The sequence below is a fragment of the Geotrypetes seraphini genome, chromosome 7 (assembly GCF_902459505.1).
Source record: "Geotrypetes seraphini chromosome 7, aGeoSer1.1, whole genome shotgun sequence".
Taxonomy (NCBI): domain Eukaryota; kingdom Metazoa; phylum Chordata; class Amphibia; order Gymnophiona; family Dermophiidae; genus Geotrypetes; species Geotrypetes seraphini.
In genome coordinates, this window is record NC_047090.1 from 111,183,163 (window position 1) to 111,197,851 (window position 14,689).

General features: G+C 42.8%; 1 protein-coding gene across 6 annotated transcripts in view; it reads right to left on the reverse strand.

Moving 5' to 3' along the window:
• Positions 1-14,689, reverse strand: part of DPF3 (double PHD fingers 3) — a 419,567-nt gene that overhangs the window by 30,945 nt on the left and 373,933 nt on the right. Inside the window, exon 9 of one of the 6 annotated variants that reach the window (XM_033952013.1) lies at positions 7,255-7,863. The exons of the other annotated variants lie outside the window; for them this stretch is intronic. Within the exon in view, the coding sequence (XP_033807904.1) occupies positions 7,847-7,863 (17 nt within the window). The 3' untranslated portion in view covers positions 7,255-7,846. Of the gene's footprint in view, positions 1-7,254; positions 7,864-14,689 lie in introns of those variants that run through there. 6 annotated transcript variants of the gene reach the window in all.

A 14,689-nucleotide genomic window follows, 5' to 3' on the forward strand; every position in this document is an offset into this window, starting at 1 on the left:
ATTAAACTGGAATAAGGACACATTTAATTTACAATTATAGAAAGCATTTTAATTTTACAGAGTTAGAGGCTTTCATACAGTCTGCTGTCTGGTCTAATTGAGGTATTTTCCACAGAGGTATTTGAAAATTAGGCAAACTCTCCAGTGACATCACAGGTCTAGGAAAATATAAAAAAACATTATCAATAATATGCCCACAACATTCAGATGACCACGTATGTCTATTCAATCTAGAAACGCCAGAATTGTACCATAGATGTTAGTGTGTTTCTGTATAAAGTTGCACTTTTCATGCTATGATACACTATTTTCTCTATTCACAGCCTGAAATCAGGGTGGGATGGCTGAAGAGGGAGCCGTATTTCTCTCCACAATTGCTATCACAGTCAGGGCAGGATTAATTTGTCGAGGTCCCATAGGCACACAAGTACACTGGCCCCCCTGCCCCGCCCCCACCCCACCATGCGCCCAGGCGGAAACAGGAAGCTGCATCAGAGGGAAGCTTTGGGCAAGCAGCACCGCTTGCAAAATTACAGTTCCCGTTGCCTTTCTTACCCACGTTGCTTGCTTGTCTTACTATCCGTCGATGGAGGGGGGGGCACGTTGCTGATCGGGGGGAGGCCCGCGTTGCCGATCGGGGTGGGGGTCCGCATTGCCGATCGATGCTGGAGGGGCCCATCGCCGTTTGGAAAAAACAATGTTGATGCCCTCCTTCATCGGGCCCCCCTGACCATTTCGGGCCCTAGGCACATGCCTACTGGACCCATTGGTTAATCCTGCCCTGATCACAGTACCTCTGTATTGCCTGTAGTTACTTCAGTAATCCAGAATACACTACCTGCAGCTCTAAACAGATGGGCATGTATAGGGTTGAACCAAAAAATTGGAGAAAAACTGTGTAATCACAAAGAATTACGTTTCGAAATAACACAGTACACCTGATATCAGTAAACACAATGAGGGAAAAAGACCTCAACTGTCCCTTTTGTCAAAAAAACAGAGTTTTTATATTGACATTCAGATGGGGTAAAGTTTCTTATCATAGGTCAAAAACCCTGTTGTGAAATAGGTGTGTGAAAATTAAAAAAAAAAAAAAAATTTAAATAAACACCAACCTACCGCCTAACTTTAGTGTTGTGTGAAACCTAACATTTAAAGGTATAAAATAAATAAATCACAGTGACCTTGCTGTTTCAAAAGCTATTGCAGAAAAAATCATAATGCGATAAGCAACTACAAGAGGTTGTAAAATGATTCTTTAAGAACAACCTCATGCAAAAGACCACTTATCTGGAATGGCCCCCATCTGAATGTCATTACAAAAAGTCCGTTTTTTTGACAAAAGGGGCAGTTGAGGTCTTTTCCCCCGTTGTGTTTTCTGATATCAGGTGTACTGTGTTATTTTAACATGTTTAGGGTTACCATATGGCTCCAGAAAAAGGAGAATGGATTGAGACATCTGGGTCAGTGGGGTAGTAAGAGGGGTTGGGGTCTGCCCCTGGCGCCATCTTGGTGGAGGCGCCAGCACCCAACCCCCCTCTCTGCCCCCTGCCCCCTCCTACTACTGTGCGTACCCTTTCTCTTCCCCCCATACCTCTTTAATTTTCCTGGCATGAGCAGCAACCCCAACCTGCTGCTCGCAACAGTGTTGGCTCTTCCTCTAACATCACTTCCTGGACCCGTGCCTAGGATGTGACATCAGAGGAAGAGTCGCAGGTTGGGGTTGCTGCTTGCGTCGTAAATACCAAAGAGGGGGAAGGGGTGGGAGTGGCAGAAGGGGACGGGGAAGGAGCGTATGGGTGTGGGGGGAGGGGCGCTACCTCCCCAGGCACCTCTCATCCTCACTGTGCCACTGATCTGGGTTTTACTTCCATTGTTTTCAATGGAAGTAAAACCTAGATGTCGCAATTTGTCCTCTTTCTGGAGCCATATGGTAACCCTGGGTATGTTGAAAATTTCAATGCATTAATCGCTAACAGAGATCAAACCAATCCTTTTAATTCAAAAAGCAATTCTTTTAGATGCATCAATAGCATACAACTCATTCCAACTTCATAAGGTTCCATCATAGTGAAACATATTTAAACAGTTTATACTTCAAGAGCCTTCAGAAGCAGCATTTAAAACTAGCTTATTTTATTGTATTGATATGGCAGGATATGTGAAGCATGATTGTAAGGGGAATGTGTTTTTCACCAAGGCTACCAAAATGTCCGATTTTCAGGATACCCTAATAAATATGCATGAGAGAGATTTGCATGTGGTAAGTAATTCTATGATGATAAGATTAGATAAGATAGATAAAGTATCCAGATGGTGCTTAAAGGAAAGTAGACACCTGTTGTTGTTGTTTTATATATTGAATACTAGTGTAACAGGTTAGATATAAACCCATAATTTAGGCACAAGTACTTATGCAAGCTATGTTTGATTTTATTAATAATATACCGCATAGTTTACACAGCTAAAAAGATGACAGAACTAAATCTGCACAACTGTCAAGCCCTAAAATCCAGCAAAGGAACCTTCCAAAAGCCAAGGCTTTAAAGCTTTTTGAAATCTGAGATAATGAGACCGATCAGAAATGCTTGGAGCTGAAGTATTCCACAGAGATGGACCTCCTTAACAGAATGCTCCGTTCCGAGTTGTAGTCAAAATCACGACCCGAAGAGAAGGAAGTTGCAACAGGTGAAGCTAAGAAGAATGTAAGGACAGACAGTGATCCTGGTGGAAGTGCTGGTGCCTATAAGCCAGATATATACATGTGACTTACAGCATTTTATAAGTTATCTGCCACATTCTATAAAGCTGGGTGCCCACATTTCTCACTAGCATGCAAATTGGGGTACGCAAGTTATAGAATAGTGTCAGTTTATTCCTAACTTGTTACACACACCCCCTTTAACAAAGCTGCACTTGCGGCTGCCACACGGCAAAAGCCCGAAGCCCTTTAAATCCCTATGGGCTTCGGGGCAGTTACCGTAGTGGAAGCCGCTAGCCTGGCTTTGAAAAAAGGGGGAGTTAATTAGGTGCCAAATGGTCTTAAGTACCAATATTGGCCCTGAAGTGGTGTTAATTGACACTAATTTGTACTCATGCATGTAAATGGGCTTAAGCACTAATCTATAAACTTATATGTTATAGTACCTCAGCTCCAAAGGGGGTGTGCCAGTGGGCGTGTCTTGCATTTGTATGCGCAAGTTACAGAATCCTATCAGTTACACGCCCAACTATCTTTTGGCGCCGGCATTTACACCAGCCTTTCACATGGCATAAGTCAGTGGTCTCCACTCATTTTTAAGTTGGGGGCCCCAAATGAGCTGAAGGAGAGCCGCTAAAGACTGTATCTTCCCGTGCAAGGCTGCAACATTGCTGACCAGTGTGTTTCAATGACATCTACCCCACTACCTGTCTTCAAACTTTTTATTGAGGGTATCCTCAAGGAGGTGGGCATTTCGTTGTCTACTTATACTTCAAGCATGTGATTGGGTAGAAACACAAGGAGTGACAGAAAAAAAAAGCTAGAATGATAGGAGCTGTCCCAGAAGACTTCAGAGGATGCCATTGGCCCCCGGGCCTTTTATTGAAGAACACTAGCATAAATGCTCGCACCTAAAGGGGGGGGGACACGCATGCTGATATATGCCCTATTTTGTAATGACAACTTCACATATTATAGAATTGGCACATAGACCCTATCCACCTGATATTCAGCGGGATTTAACCAGACAGGAACAGCTCCTGGCTGGTTAAAATAGTGTTTGGCCAGCAATACTGCATGATAGCCACCAATTGTGAGTGCTGACTGGCCAAGTTTAACAGCCAAATTCAGCCGTGCATAAAGCAGGTCTATCTTTGACCACCATAGCTTAGCCAGCTAGCACTTAAAATTAACTTAGCTCGCTAAGTCTGAGCCAGCTGAAGATAAACCGGATCTTTAATGCTGGTCATCAGAAATGGCCCAGTATTGAATATCAACGTTCAGCGCCAACTGAGGAAGTTAGCCGGCCTCCCTCCTGCAGTCTCAATATCGACCCCCCCATATTTTTGGGTGCCCTTTCTTGAATCTACCCTACATGTGCACGTTTGAGCGCCACTAATGCTCTGCCCAGACTCTACCTATGTGTACATCTTCCAGTAAAGTAAGCACTATGTAAAATATGATTGTATTTACAAAAACAGCACTTAGGCGGATTCTAAACATTTATGAACAATGTACACACGTACGCTATTATTCTAAGCATTTATGTGTGCAATCGGTTTGTAAATGTTAGTGCCCACTTTTTAAATAATGTGGTAATAGGCATGCAAATCTTTGTCATGTATATTCGTTAGGGATCTAAAAACATGACTTCCTGGTGGCCCTCAAGGATTAGTATTGAAGATCAAGGCACTAAGGGCCAGATTCTATAAATAGTGCCTTAACCAAGCCTAACTTTTAGGGGGTCAATCCATGCAATTAATCAATCAACCACCAGGTGTCCTTTTTATAATCATGCTAGCGGCACCTAAGCAGACCTAGGCGTCACTAGGCATCCTAGCGATAGGCACTGGTACATTTGGCCTAATATACTGGCGCCTAACTAGGACAACTAACGATGCCTAAGTTAACCATGCTTATTCTCCACCCCCTAACCACGCCTACTTTTCAGGGAAGAATTGTTAGGTGTCAGAGGGTGCCTCAACTTAGGCTTTGCGTGGATATCCACACGTAAGTTCAATTACCAATTAAAATGTGTGGGGGGAGGGTTAATCAGCTTTTAACGGTGTGGTTAATTACCACGCAACATAACTAATTTTTTAAAATTTAACTTTCATGCAGATTTGTTAGGTGTCACTAGGCATCCATGATTAGGGCGTCTAACCTAGGCACCATTTATAGAATCTGGCCCTAAAGAGGCAATTCTATAAACAGTCACTTATCCATGCTTAACTGGTGCTCTATACATGCTTAATTGGCAGAGTGTAGATTCGTAAGGGGGCATTAAGATGCATTAAAGCAGGGGTGTCCAACCTTTTGGCTTCACTGGGCCGCATTGACCGAAAAAAATGTTTCTGGGGCCGCAACGCTGCAGCAAGATGGTAAACACCCAGAGGCAGCAGAGGAAAACACTGCATCGCCGTCAACCGGGGCCGCACAAAATACTTCACGGGGCCGCAGGTTGGACAACCCTGCATTGAACAGTGAAACTTTACCACACCTTAATAACTTTCCTCCCCCCCACCCCCCAAACGTGGTAAAATAATACATCTTATGGTTGTGCATGTTGTTAATTATGTCTCTTAGGGCCAGATTCTCAAAACTTTAATGCGGTCGCTAAACTGGTTTCTGACATTTTAGACTGCACGCATTTTAGCGGTGGATTATCAAAATGGCTTATCGCAGGCTTTAGCGAGCTGTGTCGCAGTCTCTGACACTGCCATACAAATTGGCTCTTCAACATTGAAATGAGCACTCTGGTGGATTATTAAAAATCGCCGAGCCATTCTCTAAGAGCGGCATCAGCTTTTGGCGACAAAAATCAGCGACTGGTCTGGGGGTGCTGGTATAGTGCCAGCACTGTTAAAAGTGGTGGTGTGCATTTGTGGTGTGCATTTGACAGTGCTAAAGAAAAAAAAAAAACCTACATGATTCACATAAATTATGGCCTTCTTTTATGAAACTGCAATAGCAGTTTCTAGCGCGGAGAGCCGCGCTGAATGGCCTGTGCTACTCCCAAAACTCACTGAGTTCCTATGAGCGATGGGAGCAGCGCAGGCCATTCAGAATGGCTCTCCACACTAGAAACTGATATCGCAGTTTCGTAAAAGAGGGGGTATATATATATATATATATAATTTTTTTTTTTTTTTTTTATTTTTTTTTTTTTTTTTAGGGGAGTGGTAAAAGCATGAATGATACCCATGTCCTATGTGTTTCTATGTGGTTCATGATAAAATTTTACATGAAAGAATTTGGACTTCCAGAACCAGTAATTAGATAATTAGTTTCCTTACTGGCCAGACTTTATGGTAGATATCCTGCAAACAGGATGGTTGGATAGGCTGAAGTGAGCTCGGACGGCAACTTCAGCAGCATTTGAAACCTAGGACAATACCAGGTGGACTTTGCAGTCTATGACCCAGAAATATCATAGAAGAGCCAAGTTAATTTAATCATATATTTTTAATGGATATAACTAATGGGCAGACTGGATGGACTGTTCAGGTCTTTATCTGCTGTCACTTACTATGTTACTATTTGGATGGTATTCAAATTTTCCTTTTTTCCACTCATTTGTATCCTTGGATCCAATTAGAGGACTTGAGATTGCTTAAGTAATAATTTATTAACATATTTGATCATTCTTCTTATTTTGTAAGTCTTATTCAATCTTTACTGTACAAGACGTTTGATGCTTGATAATTTGTTTCAAATAAATAAATAAATAATTTACATTACCAACAAATTACAAGATTTACCTGAATTATAGTAGTTTTTGGCACCCTGAGGTTGTGGGTTCAAATCCTGCACTGCTCCTTGTGACCCTGGGCAAGTCACTTAATCCCCATTGCCCCAGGTACATTAGATAGGGTGGGAGCCTGCCGAGACAGTTAGGGAATAATGCTCGAGTACCTGAATAATTTGTAATCTGCTTAGAATTGTAGGATATGCGGAATATAAATTATTATTTTTTTAAAAAGGCATGTTTTATGCGCGCTTGTTAAAAGGCGATGTTGCTTCTTCCCTGCTTTGATAATGGCCGATTGAAAAAGTTTGAAGCAAGATGATGAACGATGCTGTATTTCCACAGCAGTCAAAAAAGCTGGGCTTCTATCTGTTTTTGCAACACGAACAGCTTTTACGATCAACTGCTACAGCCACACGTGTCGCACGCACATGACGTAAGCATATACTATACTCAAACAAGGCACATTTTTATTAAGTTGCGTTGCTTTTCCCGGTATATGCACACAGTCACACCTCTTTCCTTGTGTATTCTGCACATTTGCCGATCACCATCACCAGTGACTCAACGCATGTAAAGTTAGCGAATCTTCGCTACTGTCCGCCGACCTCATTTGCATGCGTGATTTTTTGAGAATGACTCACGTTTTTGAAATCGCTACAAGAATGCCTGTGACAGCGCCCTGTCAGTTTTTAATGTGAATTTTTGAGAATCCAGCCCTTAGTACCTTATATTCCTTATTTGTCTATATACTGTATGTACAGTAAATCCCTATCCCAGTCACCATTAACAAGGAATCAAGAGGTCCCATTTCCACTAACATTTTAATTTTCTTTTGAGTTCACTAAACAATACAATTATCAAGTCTTTACCATAGAAAAATAAAAAGTAGTTGTCACTTACCACATCCTACAACTTGCAAAAATATTCTCTCACACAGAATGAATGGCTTCTTTGTAAACTAAAGTAGAGCAGTTGATCCTTATTTTCATAGTAATAATAATAACCTTTGACCCTCTATCAAATATTTGTCCTTATTTTTACATAAATGCTCTTTGGAGTTTCTTTTTTCCTCTTCACAAAATTGAAATTCTGTGCAACTTCAAATGGAAGTTTTCTTAAACATTTAAATAAACTAGTCTTCTCATTATTGTTCTGCAAATTCAGTTTTTCAGTGTTTCTTTGATGCATCAGTTCCAGTTTTGGTTTTTTTTTCACAACACAGGGAACAGACAAGAGACTTCTGAGGAAAGGGGGTTTCTTCATATTGCACAAGCTCAAGGCAGTCCCAAGATTGCAATCGCGGTTTCTCCGCCAAGGTGTGGATATGGGGGAGAGCGCATTAGGAGCAATTTGGCATATCTGCTTCTTCAGAATGGCCCCCTGGATGGAATCCACTAGAGAACAGGGTGGACTGCAGAAAACAGGGTAATAAAGAAACAAAATGCTGCGTGTTTAAAAACGGAAGCTTGCGATTCTTAAAATATGATTTCCAATTCATGTGCTTTCTACTACAAGTAGTCTCCATCAAAATAAACCAGTAATCGAGGAAATAAACAAATGTTATCAGTTTTTTTTCCTCTGTGCTCATCTATACTGTTAATTTGTCAATGGGGAAATGGGTATAGCCAGGTATGGACATGAAAACTGCACCAAAATGGCCAGGAATTTGGCATATTTTCAGGCACACTATAAAATCTGCAATTTTACTGTAGAATCTCAGTTATCCAGCACTCATGGGGATTGGTGGATACTAGATAACTGGTTTTCTGGTTGCCTGGCAGTTACTGAATAATACAGTATTGTACAGGAAGTATCTGCCAAGTCTCAATTCCCTCCCTCCTGCCCCAAAGACCCAGCACGGCCGGTCTTGAGCCACAATCTCCCCTCCCTCTTTCAAGCCCCAAAGCAGGTGGCAATCCTAAGCTGTAAACCCACTCGCTCCCTCCCTCCCTTACTCAAAGCGGCAGCCAATCAGTAGGAGGCAGAACACCAAACAGGCTACTTTCAGACAGCTCCAGCAGGGCCTTTCCTTTGATGCGTCACACATCAAAGGAAAGGCCCTGTCATGGCTGGTCATGAGCAGCCTGTTTTGGAGTGCTACTTCCTGCTGACCAGCTGCCACTTTGGGTAAGGGATGGAGAGAGCGAGGGGTTTTGCAGCTTAGGATTGCCACCTGCTTTGGGGCTTGAGGGAGGGAGGGGGGATTGCGGCTCATGACTACTGCTGCGCTGGTGCTTTGGGTCAGGAGGGAGGTGGGGTTCACAGCTCAGGACTGCCACCGCTTTTACTTCTTTGGGGCTTGAGGGAGGGAGACGGGTAAACAGCTCAGGAATGCTGCTGCTTCAGGGGTCATTTTTTCCCCACTGGTGATTAGCCGGATGGTTGAGTACCGGTTAACTGAGATTCTACTGTACTAGGAATTTCTTGTGAAAATTACTCCATGCTTTTCTCATGAACACAGTAAGTCTCCACATTGCTCACAGTGCAAGAACAAGGCAGGGTTAGGTTTAAAGGGAAACTCTATGCAGGAAGATTTCATTGTGAAAGTCCCACATGTACTCACTTGCAGGTTCTATTGAAAAAATACAGCACGACTTAAGTTTGAAAAGGGAAGCTGGTTTTACTGTTATTATTGCCCCTTAAAAATCTTAGCTGAAAAAGTAAAAGTTTGCTATTAGTTTAGAAAGTTAGAAAGCATGAACACCTGCAGTTTTAAAAATATATCCAAACTCCCCTTACCCCCAAAATAAAATTTTTTAAAAAAACAACAATTCCCATGTCTGCACTCTACCTGTTCTTAATCTTAATTGATGAACATATTGGGCTCATGTTACAAAGCTGCACTAGCGGTTTTAACGCACGTTTAGTGCATAGCGTGGGTTTAGCGCATGCTAAAATTCTACGTGCGCTAAAAACGCTTTCGCAGCTTTGTAAAAAGAGCCCATTGTCTACACTTTAATTAGTCAATTTTCAAAATGGCTGTATTGATGCAAAGTTCACATATATTGATATTTGGGTGAAAGTATGCCGATCCATGTATTTTCACTTTCAAATTGTCCAAGTGTAAAGTACCCACAGGGATTTGCTCCTGTTTTTCTATGGATAGTTCTTACCTTAAAACAAGAGGCACAGATTGATAAATCTCATCTTCATGTTGTGGTTTCCCTCCCTGACCTAACCACTCCCCTGTCTACTTTTTGCCAGAATAAAAGGCCACACACTATTGATCCCCCCCCCCCCCCGTACACAGGTTTACTCAGCGAAAGGGTGTGCAAATTTTAAACAGCTCTCTTACCCAGAAAAATGGCTTTTGCAAAGGACTCTGAAAATATGACACTATCTGTCAGATGTAAGAACGACACTCCTTTTTGCTTACTCAGAATATTCAATAGTCAGTGCCTTGAAAATTTCTTGGCGTGACAGCTCATAACAACATTATCAACATCAGAAAGGACAGCATGGACAGAGTTAGCGGAAAATTAAGCCTCAGGTAGCTTCAGGGTCTCTTCATCAAGGACTATGCTCAGAGCAAGTACACCACACACCAAGGAAGGAGGTTCAGCTTTTAATATATGCAGAACTAGCCCAACCACTGGGCAACACCTTCGGGGGGGGGGGGCAGCAATGAAAACAAAGTTTGTATGATTGGCAAACTATTTATATATATATAGGATTTATCTAGGAGCCATGGTGTTGGGATAATCTTGATTCTTGAGTTTGATGATCAAAAATCTTGAGGAAGGGATTTAAAGTTAATTCAGAGGGTGTGTAAGGCTGAGGTTTCACCTAGGATGCCCGATACTCTTGCACCTTGCTCAGGGTAGTACTCAGGAAACCTTCTAACCACGTCCTCCACTAACACTGGAACTATATGACTGAATAAACTTCTCACCTCCTGCTTTTTTACTGCTGTACTGGGCAGATGACACGGGGGCAACCAGAGCACGTAAAACTGACTCTCCCTCACTGTTCTTTTTATAACATTATAAGATATAAGTACAAGATATCTTTCAGCTTTGCAAAATGAGTTCATTTAACTAGCTGAATTCTGCTGTACATATAGTGGCTCTGCACGCTGTAGGGGTTACGTGCTGCTTCTCATAGCCTGCTTGACAGTCCATCATGCTGACAGCCAGTGCCACTGAGGGACCAGCATTCTTCCTCCAGATGGCGTCTCTGGATCAATACCAGAACACCACTGAGTAACTGTGGTGGGTCCTCCTGCCAGCTCTGGTAGGTATCTATGTCTTTTCACAAAACAATGCACGCACGTGAAGTTTAAGGGCTCCTTTTGCAAAGGCGCGCTAGCAGTTTTAGCGCGCTAGCCGCTACCGCCTCCTTTTAAGCAGGTGGTAGTTCTCCGGCTAGCACGCGCTAATCTTGTGCATGCGCTAAAAACGCTAGCGCACCTTCATAAAAGGAGCCCTAAGGTTCTTTTGACAGAGTTAATGATTAGAGAGCAGTAATATATTTATATTTTATTTACTTATTGGGATTTATTAACCACCTGTTTTTCATGAAAAGATTCACCCAAAGTGGTTTACAATACACTGAATATTAATCAGGTACTCGTAAGTATTTTCCCCTATCTGTCCCAGCAGGCTCAAAATCTAACTGTGGTACCTGGGGCAATGGAGGGATTAAGTGACTTGTCAGAGTTCCCAAGGAATAGGTTGGGATCAAACTCACAAGCTCAGGGTGCTGAGGCTGCACTAGGCCACTCCTCTACTCCTTAAAATAGTCCTCTTATAATGTTCTCTGACCTTATCTATGTTGAGGCTCAAATAAGGCCTTTTCTTTTGCGCTTTTCAAACTGATTCAGACCACATGGGAGGTAATTCTATAACAAGCTGATAAATTTCCTCAAGCTGCGAGCCTGCTCTATAAAAATACGCATACAAGTGTTCTTATAGAATCCTAGCAAAAACTGGCATTGGCGCACCTAAATGTAGGTGCCCACATTTATGCCAGAGTACATAATTATGTAAGCTGCCCAAACCTGATACACCCATGCCCCCCCTTGTGAACTCCCCTGTAATTGCACACTATGCCATTTTATCATATAATTACTGAATAGTAGCTAGGCGCAACAGCCTTTCACAAACATTACCCGTGGTATTCCCCAAGGATCAGTTCTTTGTATCTGATATTGTGGAAGGGCTGTCTGGTAAGGTTTGCCTCCTTGTGGACCATACCAAAATGGTGTGGATAACACGAGGTGGGCCTAGTAAAGCTTTTAATACTACAAAAATGCTGAGTCATGCATTTCTGCTGCAACATCCAGAGGGAACGGTACAGTTTAGAAGATGAAGAGCGTTCACGCATGAAAGAGGAGCAAGACAAGTGATGATCTTAAGGTGGCCAAATAGGTAGAAAAGGCTATGGCAAAAGCTAGAAGGATGCTTAAGAACATAAGAGTTGCCATATTGGGACAGACAGAAGGACCATCGAGTCCAGTATCCTGGTTCAAACAGTGGCCAACCCAGGTCACAAGTACTTGGCAAGATCCCAAAGAGTAAAACAGATTTTATGCTGCTTATCCTAGCAGAAGGGAGATAAGCAGCAGAAGGGAGAAGAATGGCCAGTAGGAACAAGGAGATGATAATATCTCTATATCTCTGATGAGACCTCATTTAGAATACTGTGTACTGTTCTGGAGATTGCACCTTCAAAAAGATATAAAGAGGGTGGCTACTAAAACAGTCACTGGTCTTATCATAAAATATAGAGGGACAGATACAAAGATCTCAACATGCATACTTTGGAAGAAAGGCAGGAGAAGGAGTAAATGACAGACTTCATTAAATACCTACTGTGGTTTAAATGCACAGGAGGCGAGTCTCTTTCAATTGAAAAGAAACTCTAGAATGGGGGGGGGGGGGGGGTCGTAGGATGAAAGTGGAAGGGGACAGACTCAAAAGTAACCTGAGAAAATGCTTCTTCACTGAAATGGTGGTGGATGTGTGGCACAGCCTTCCAGTAGAGATGAAGACTAGCTGAATTCAAGAAAATGTGGACAAGTACATAGGATTTCTAAGGGAGAGGTAAGGATAGTAGGTGGCATGGATAGGCCATATGGTCTTTATCTGCCTTCATGTTTCTCTGTTTAATTACATAAATGGTTGTTTCAACAAATTTAAGTATGCAGATGGCCTTAAATTCAAGTGACCTGCAACTTACTCCCTCCAGCTTTATAGCACATACTGATCTGGAATTGGTGTAAATGTCTGTGGCTTCAATCTAGATCTGATTTTTGTTAGTTTAACCTTAGAAAGAGTATTTTGTGTGTGGGGGGGTTTAACACAAAGGTGCCTCTGTGTCGTTATAAAATAGACAAACTGGACACCTGCTTTGCCTTCTTACTTAAGTGACCTTTCATAAAATTACTCCCTATAAAAGTAAGAAAGTGCAGCCAGTGGGTTATATAATCACAGCTGCCTCTATTTGATGATGCATAAAGTGAAATGAATTAAAAATAACAAATTTGTTCCAGTAGGCTGCAATGGGAGCTACACAATCGCAGCAAAATACTTTTCAGGTAATCCTGCCTTAGACTAGAAAACATCTTCAGATTTTAGATTTAGCTTGAGCTTGTATAGGTTTGTGCGACTCCCAAATGGAAGATTAGATTACCGTATTTTTCACTCCATAAGACGCACCTGTACCCTATCCCCCCTCTGGTGGTCTAGTAGTGGGCTGACAGTTACTGAATAATACAGTACTGTACAGGAAGTATCTGCCAAGTCTCAATTCCCTCCCTCCTGCCCCAAAGACCCAGCACGGCCGGTCTTGAGCCACAATCTCCCCTCCCTCTTTCAAGCCCCAAAGCAAGTGGCAATCCTAAGCTGCAAACCCCCTCGCTCTCTCCATCCCTTACCCAAAGCGGCAGCTGGTCAGCAGGAAGTAGCACTCCAAACAGGATGCTCATGACCTGAGTTAGGCGCCGAAGTCTTAAAATGTTAAATTAATCTTTTCTTTTTTTGGCTTGGCTAAAAACTGGTGCAGTCAATTACCATGCTGATTAAAAAAAATTGTCATGGACCCTGAACTTAGGCAGCCACAATTAGGATGCCTAGTGGAGCCTAAATATAGGCATCCTTTATAGAATATGGCCTGCCTTGCCTAGATATTACAAGTGAGAAATTCAGGATGATACTATTATATGTTCACAAGTACAGAATGTCCCATGGTTTTCCCCTTACTAGCGACTACATTTACAATATTGCTGACAGGTTTACAGAACCCTGGCTCACATCTATTCATTAGTAGCAGAAGGTTAGTTATGTTCAGGCACAGTAGATGTTTCACTGTCCCCATAGGGCTTCTAATCTAATGGGTCAATATTCAGCTACCATGGACAGTTTTTTTCAAACACTAGCTGGGGTAGTTAAAAAGATTCAGATATTCACTATGATTGTTAGTGAGCAACATTGAATAAATAGATAGAGTGGTGACTACAGACATTATTTCCTTGATTCTATATAGTGCATTAAAAGTTAAGCACCAATCAGGGGATGAATTAGGTGCTGTAAAAGAGTCAGGGATTCTCCCTCAGTAATGTTGTTCTATCACAGCAGAGGGCGCTAGCCCAGTGGTGCAGAGACTACAGCTCCTGGGAGGCACTGAGCTCAGGAGTCAGGCAGGGAGGAGAATATATGCTGGGGCCTAGGAGTAGTTCGGGGGAGATCCCTGAGCAAGAGGTGAACTCCTGATTTTTCCCTAGGCATCGGCTGAGGGCAGAGCTGTGGGCATTGATGCTTGTACTGCTTGGATGAGGGAAGTCAAGCTATTTTCTGTAAAGTGTGAGGCAAACTAAAAAGAATAAAAAGTGTTTTCTTCATACGAACTAGTGTTTGGTCCCGGGCCGTTCCCGCTAAGCTGCGCTGGGGTGCGCTGGCGCACAAAATATTACCTCGCAGCGCACATGTTTCTCATCACAGCGCACACAGTGTAGAGCACAGTTCTTCAACCGCCGGTCCGCAAACAAAATCTTGCCGGTCCGCGAAGGATTCGGTCCCCGCCGCAACGAAAGGCCGGCGTCAGCTGACTTGCAACTTCCTGTTGCAGTCGCTGTGCCGGGACTCCTGCCTTCGCCGGGACTCCTGCCTTCGCCGGGACTCCTGCCTTCCACCGCGTTTGCCTCCTGCCTTGTCTCCGCACCTCCAGACCAGCAGCGGCAGCTGTGTATGCTTTTAACTTCGGCACAGAGCTGCCCCTAATCAATAGTTTAGCGCGGT